Below are 7,649 nucleotides of genomic sequence, written 5' to 3' on the forward strand. Positions count from 1 at the left end.
GAGAAAAGAAGTTTCAGGGGTGATGGCTCTCACAGGGCTTACTAAAAATTGACCACTAAATGTTGAATTTTTTGTAGGCTTCACACTGTATTAAGTTTTAAACATGCTGCTCGCCATGGTACTTTCGGAATGAACACATTTATTTTTCATGAAATCCTTTTATACTTTTTAGATTAAGGCCCCCAGATACCTCATGACTTAGATGGGTTGCCAAAGTCTGTGAGTTTTGTTCTGTTTCTCTTATCAGGAGTAAAGAAAGATAAACATCTTAAAATGCTGATTTTTGCCCACTGAGGATTTTAATTTTTCCCTGGAATAAGTTTTCTTTAATGACTTGGGGGGGAGGGTGTGATTCCAGACCTAAGTCAGAGAAAAAATTATGTTCATAGTTTAACAACTGCTGCTTAGGCATTCGAACAGCTCTTTCTAAGGGAGAACCATTAGATTTATTTTAAAAATTGATTACTATTCTTTGCCCATTCAGAGCTCTCCTGTGCTGTGCATTTTTAAGTTACTATACATTTTTTAAACTTCTACTGGTTGTTTCACAACGATTTACTTCTGTTGTGGTTTCAGTTGTGCTTCATGTGAAAAGGGATATAAAAATAACACTGATGCTCCAAAGAAAATAAACTTTTAGCTCAGCCAGACTGTAGTATGTCCTTATTAGCTTACACCATTCTGCCTGCAGTTTGCAAGAAAATTTATAGTATTTAATGGTGCCTTGATGTCAGTGCCATGATTAAACCTAGAAAAATGACTTGTGCCAGAAACTTTAGATCTCAGATTTAAGTTTATCCTTCTGCTCAGTGGGAAAAGAGAGGCAAATTTACTAGTCTGTTCAGAGAAGCAGAAGATCAAAACGCTAACAAAATAAAGATGACATACTCTAATACACCGAAATGTTATTACTGCTCTTGTGCTGTAGTTCATTCTTAAATTTCCTTGTATGAATTTACATTTGAAATTTGTTACGTACTCTTGGTACTTGTGTTTTTGTACTGATACTAGGAAGCTAAAAAGCACGCAAAGGGAAGTTACGGCTAGAACAGCCTCCTCTGTGCTTACAGTTTATCCTGAGTTGTGCAGAAAGCTGTTTGTGAGCTGGGTGTGTGAATGTCATGGGGGTTCCAGAGCTGTGCTCTGCTCTGCTCTGCTCTGTGCCGCTGAACCTCCCTGCGGGCCGAGCGTGACTCGGTGCTTCTGGCCCTGCTGTGGAGAAACACCGGCCTGCTGGCTACCTCCTCTGAAACTGACGAGCATCAGTTACTTCCACATTATTCTGTGGAAGGAGTCTGCATTTATTATGATTTAAAAGAAAAGTGAGTCAGCATTCATGACAGTGTTAATATAGACTTAAAGTTGTTAAGTAGAAAGCGAGCCGATTATTTCTAGTTAATGTCCCCCCCTCCCCCAGCCATGAGGGTCACTTGTTGTCAGGTAATGTTTTTACCATTGGATTGCATGTTATTGGCATTGTCAAACTGTGAACAGAGATTTGTATATTTGTGTAATACATCGTATGTTTACAGCAGGGTTTCAAACGTAAATGTTGCCGCTAACATGTTGGTGCTCAGAGCTGAGCAAGCCGTCGCTGTTCTGTGGACCTAACGTGGGGGGAGGTGGTTTGGTTTCTTGCTTAGAATTTGAGTCTTTTTTCCTTTTTGTGAACACTATAATTAGATAAGTTACAAAGGCTGGGGGTGTATGGGGTGACCATTGCACAGCAAAACTGCTCTTTCAGTGCATTTTTGAGGAATGTATAGCTAAGCGTTGGTCTTTATTACTAAACGCTGGACACTCTGTAATTCCACTCTTAACAGACTTTTAAGTCACTGGATCCTGTATTCTAATCGTCAGGTAAATTTAGGTCCAAGGTGTAACTCAGAAATCATACAAGTGTTTGAATGTGCTTTGCTTTTTTTATTGCTCACATAAAACCTTCATACTAACTTGGCAATATTTAATGACATCATTGTGCTTTTAACATAGGAAGGGCCTTTACAAACACGTTAACAACCCCTCACAGCATTGGAGTTACCCAGAAAATCCAGCAGGTCCCAGCGGAGGGTAGAATACAGTGTGGAAACTGCTGTGCTGTGTCAAATCATACTTAACAATTCTCGGTCATGATTCCAAGATCCTTCCACTGGGTAAAATAATGAATTAAAGGCCTATCATATTGCTACAGCAGCAATTTCTATCATTATTTTACCCACAGGAGAGAGCTTTACATTGTTCGAAATGGTTGCAGGCTTTTGTATGAGTCGGACAATAAATTTCAGTTTATAACTCTGAGTACAGGTTTATTAATGTTTTTATAGTTATTGTGAGCAGATGTCTTGTGGTTGCATTGAGTGGGAAAAAAATCTGGCTCTGCTGCTGGAGTTGTGAAAATATCTCATTTTCCCTGACTTGATCTTTTTTGTTTGGTTTTATCTTAAATTCTGGTACAGTACATATAATGACTTACAGGGTAACAAAATGAGAGCTGTGATTATTTCTTCCATGCATTAGATTTTTTAGACATACCTTAAGCAGTTTGTCACTTTATGCTGTACTTTGATAACAGAATATTTCACTGTCATAAAAGAGGCTACTTTAACAAGCCATAAATCGTTGAGCTGTACTGATGGCTATAGTTTGGTTTATGTTCCCATCATGTAAATCCCCTTGTGACACACTGGTATAGGATGTGTTCTGCTCTCTAACCTTTTGTTCATTTGACTGGCTTAGCACAGCATTGCTGTCTGTGCCAAGTGGTCCATCAGCCATGATTTCAAATTGCAAAGATCATTTAGCAGTTTAAAAGGCAATCCGTGCCAGCAGAGGGTTTTAAATATCAAAGGGACTTTTTAAAGAATACTTGCTCAAGTGGATTTGTGCTCTTTGTAAGGGATTAAAATCATTCAGTGTTTCTTTATTGAAAATTCACTTTCTAAATTAGTTATCATCTCAGTTCTACTAAGGCAGCAAAACGGGATTTTTCATGTTGAATATTTGTGCAGAAATACTTAGAGAAGTCAGAAAAAACAGTTGCAGCTTGGTGGCCTCAGCCACGTCAGGACCATCCAGTTGACTTGGTGCTAAACGTCGTGGCTGTTGCATTGCTCTGTTCCTTGGCTTTGTTCTGGGCTGACTCCACTGGAACCAGGGAGGTGCAGGGGTGCGAAGGTCAGGGCTGCAGGGCTGGGAAGGAAATACCGCTGTGCGAGTCTGCAGTGCAGTGACACAGTGATACACTGTACCGTGATACCTCCAACTCTGTAGGAGACACTACAGACAGCAGTGGCAATGACATGTGAAGATGTTGCAACTCTGGTACTCTTTTATTTAACAAAACCATGGGATCTTTAGGGTGGAAATCAGTGGGACCTCAGGGAGCTGTGCAGAATATTCCCCTGTTCCCCCTCGGGCCATGGGGCTGGGCTGCTTCCCTGAGGGCACTGCCCCACAGCGAGGGTGACAGTGCCCCACAGCCCACCGGCTCGTCTGTGATCTTGGACTCTCTGGAGTCCTTTACCCAAGAAGAGAAAGCTGTTCTTGCCAGTCAGGTGGACAGCGAACATCTAGTACAAAAGTAAATTTTTATTTGAAAATAAATAAAAATCATTTTTCATTATTCTTCATGAGATATGTCTGAAGACTGAACCTTTTTCTGAGATTCACTGTTACCCTTCGTTAAACATACCTGTCATTTCACACTGACTTCTGCCAAATTAAACCTACAAATTCCTGGGTTTTGTCACAGTAACCATTTTCCCCAAAGTCATGCAGGTTGACATTTAATTTGCTGTTGGCAGAGTCAGGTACTGGTTCCCTGAGCTCCCGATGGGCCTGAAGCAAGATGGAAGAGGTTATAGCACAAAGTGTGGGGGACAGTGGCGACGGGGTCAGGTGGGAGAACGGAGGGAGTGAAGGGCGAGGGTATGAAAGGCAGCTTGACTTCACTCGTTTTCTTGCTTTGCTGTGTAGGTCTGTGGCAGTGCAGAAGTCTTGCTTAGCTTCTGCTATCCACTCTCCCATAGGCCAGATCTATCATCTGGTCCTGTGGTGGGATTCAGTTTACTAACCTACCAGAAAACTCAGTGGGGAAAAGTGGTTAGTGAGCTACAATGTCATCCCATGAAACCAGATGAGCAGCACCTGCTTAGGACTGTGTATGTGGAGAAGTGCAGGACAAATTCCTCAGTGGCTGCACTGGGTCTTCTTTACTGCAGCCTGCATAGCATACACACCTTATTCTTTGTGTTTGTATTATGAAAGTGCTTGATATGGCAGAGGTTTCCATGGGAATGTTGTGGATCGCTTCAAGGGACGCACACACATCAGCAGCTGAAGCAATGCTCGTGGGAAGTTGCACAAGGAAGATCTTAAGAGACCTGGGACAGAGGTGCTGGTGGTGTGATTGGGGCAGGGCAGGAGTCCCAGTGGTGGCAAAGATCATCACCGAATGTAGCAGGATAATAGTGTTAAATGTACACACTCCTGTAGACCAGCTCCGTGAAAGGAGTTATGGGAGGGATGAACCATATGCCATATTACAGCCACTAATTTTCATGTTGCATCTTAATGAGGAACTGTGCTGTTGTTTAAACGACTTTGAAACATTAAGTGCTTCATTTTCAGCTATTCCAGTGGCACAGCTCTGAAAACAAAATGCCAATTTGCCTTTCACCGATGGAAAACCCTTGCTGTTATCGTAATTCTCTGTGATCCAGACCTTTCCTCCTCCTTCCTCCTTTTGCTTTTTGCACAAGATGATAGTTGTTTTCAAATACTCACTATCCTCTCCCTGTCCTTTTCTTGCAAACTGAAGCGTTGGGCATTTGCTCAGGTAGTGAGCAATTCCTGTTGCACCGGCTGAAAATCAAGCCTGACCTGTAAGCAGTGCCTTTCATCTAAGACAACACACTGCTCTGTCTTAAAGAGGATAACGAGACCTTGCGAGATGGCCGAGAGGAAGGCTGCACTTTTACTGAGAATTAAATTGTAACGAGATTGAATTATGCCAAAATCACAGTGTATTATGTGGGCTGGTTCAAAATAAGGAGATTAACTGAACTAGAGCAGGGCTTGGTGTCTTGCACAGCTCCGATGTCAAATTCTTTGCATTCTGAATACTGTTTTCTGGTATTTGCGCCGCTGCTTGTATCGCTCAGGTCTGTCAGAGGCGCGTAGCAGGTGATGTTTTCAGCAGAAATGGATGTCCTGTGTGCTATTTCTGTATAACCATGTAGACCGGGGTCTTTCCCAGATGTGTGAGAAAGCGCCAAGATCCAGTCAGTTGTGTGCCTGCCACTAAGGTCCAGCTCTTACTGAGGCTTTGGCCATGTACGATTAACAGCCAGAAATCATCAGGATCACTTGTTCTGTAACGAATCTCATGATCCAACAGTCAAGTACATCTAAAATGTCAAAGCCTGTTTTACTATATAAACTCTCCCATTTATGCTTGTATTTGACAAATGTAGTGCTAAAAGTATATTTAAATGTTTCATTGATTACTCACGAGTTATAAATGGAAGAGCTCTGCCGGAATAAGTGAAGCCAATGCATTTCTGAAGTATGAAGTATTACAGTAGATGTCAAAATATTTCATACTGTAGCAAAATCTAAAAGCTCTTAACTTCATGCGATGGGCAGTACATGAATAATGGGGATGACAGTGCAAAGATACCATGAAGAGAATCACATGCTTTCTCAAGTGTGAAAGCTTTCCCCACTCAAATTTCAAAAATAATAAAAAAGGACAGATTTCATCTACTATATTTTTCCTTACTGCAAAGTAACTTGAGCAAAATCTTCAAGTTATTTCATTAACAGGATGAAAATGACAAGTGTTACTGTGACTGGAACAAATAAGCAGATTCATATTGCTTGTTTAGGCCAGTATTGGTAAGTTTTAAGGTCTTTTTAGTTGAGACACCTGGTAAATAGATTGCAGGGAAGGGTGGAAGTTGCTTGATTGGGGTGGGGGCTGAAGAAAGTTCCCTGAGTCCAAGCATGTGAACTCATGTGTTTTCTTTCTTCTCTTCTTCCAGTTTGAACAGGAGAACCAGAGGCTTGTTGGTGAAATGAATAATCTCTTTGATGAAGTCAGGTACAATTTCCTGTTATTTGACAAACCGCCGCATGTGCCGGTCCCGTACCCCGAACACCCGCTCAGTGAATTTGCTGCAGGACACCCGGCTGTGTGAATTGTAGTGGGGGGACAGAAGGAGGGACAAAACAGGAGCACCCGGGGAACGAACTGTACGAGTTTACACATTGTGTGGTTGTGTAAAGAATGGGTCTGAGTGACACAGGAACTATGCAAAATAGTATTGGTTAAATTTGGAGGGTTTGTGTTCCATGTTGGTTATTTAAAGTTTTAAAAGATGAAGTTTTCCATTCACACCACGCTGTCAGCTCGTTCACAGGCAGCAGCGGGGGTGCAGCCACCAACCCCCAAGCAGGGACCAGTGTTCAGGGCAGAGCAGCGGTGCCGTTTGCTCTCCACATGCTGTGCAGAAAACCCGAAAGGCCAACTCCAGCTAGAACGTGACTTTTGGGTTATCAGTGCTAGGCGAGGTGCATTCCACACTTCAGAGTATTGTATCACAAAGATCGGTCAAAACTGACTACGTAGGGTCCACAAGGGATCTTTTTTTAAATATATGAGATGAAAGAAGGAAGATGGCGTGAAGCCCTCACAGTGAAGCCTGAATGTTGCGTGGTGTCTTTCCCAGAGCTTCACTGTGAGCTGCTCGTCTTCCCAGCACGGTCCTCACATCCCGGCTGTGCCTGCACCCAGATGGTGACAAACCAGCCCAGCCCTGGCACAGCCTGCACACGGGGCCGGGAACCGCGGCTGCAGGAGCAGGAAATGGCTGAACTCATTTCTAACCGAGTGTTTCTGTTCTTTGCCAAGACAAATTGAAGGAAAAGTGGTGGAAATCTCCAGACTACAAGAGATATTCACTGAAAAAGTCCTGCAACAGGTTAGTGTAATACTACAGCAGCAAATACAGCTTGAAGAATTTCTTGGGGGTATTTTGGTCTCGGTTGCATGCAAGATGTAAATGTAAGATTAATGAGTCTCTGACACAAATGTGAAGGAAAATATTTTTTGTTTTTCAAATGCAAAATCAAGGTATTTAGTGCTGTTACTTAGCACCATGTACTGGGAATAGAAAATGCAACATGCGTTAAATGATCCCTCTGCCTCAGCTGGCATCCTGCTAAATGTGTTATTTAATAGCCTCCTTTCTGAAAATGGAGGCACCTCTTCCAAAAGAGCTGGCAAAAATTAGACAGGTTAGGCCTGATTCTAGATAAATGGGAGACTTCTGTTGATCCTGGTGGTCTCCAGTGAGGCTCATAAAATCACACATCAAGAAGTTACAACTTAATTGCCTCTGTACCTTTGCATCATTGAAACTAAGATGGTAATAATACCACATTTTGTATTTGGGTTCTGCTTGTTCCCCAAATCCTCACAAGTGTCTTTTCCTAAAATTCATCACTGTTTTTCTTTTTTTTTTTTTAACAGGAAACGGATATTGACAATATCCATCAATTAGTTGTGGGTGCAACAGAGAATATCAAAGAAGGCAATGAAGACATAAGAGAGGTAATGATGTCTCCACGTTGTGTTTTAAACCCGT

The 7,649-nt window shown here is 42.1% G+C and overlaps 1 protein-coding gene across 1 annotated transcript in view; it reads left to right on the forward strand.

The window, feature by feature from the left end:
- The window catches only part of STX18 (syntaxin 18), a 68,785-nt gene that overhangs the window by 58,116 nt on the left and 3,020 nt on the right, over nucleotides 1–7,649 (forward strand). The window contains exons 8-10 of the mRNA XM_065837881.2: nucleotides 6,045–6,103; nucleotides 6,914–6,983; nucleotides 7,535–7,615. Coding sequence (XP_065693953.1) covers nucleotides 6,045–6,103; nucleotides 6,914–6,983; nucleotides 7,535–7,615 — 210 coding nt within the window. The remainder of the gene's footprint in view (nucleotides 1–6,044; nucleotides 6,104–6,913; nucleotides 6,984–7,534; nucleotides 7,616–7,649) is intronic.

This window comes from Patagioenas fasciata, chromosome 4 (assembly GCF_037038585.1).
Source record: "Patagioenas fasciata isolate bPatFas1 chromosome 4, bPatFas1.hap1, whole genome shotgun sequence".
Lineage (NCBI taxonomy): Eukaryota > Metazoa > Chordata > Aves > Columbiformes > Columbidae > Patagioenas > Patagioenas fasciata.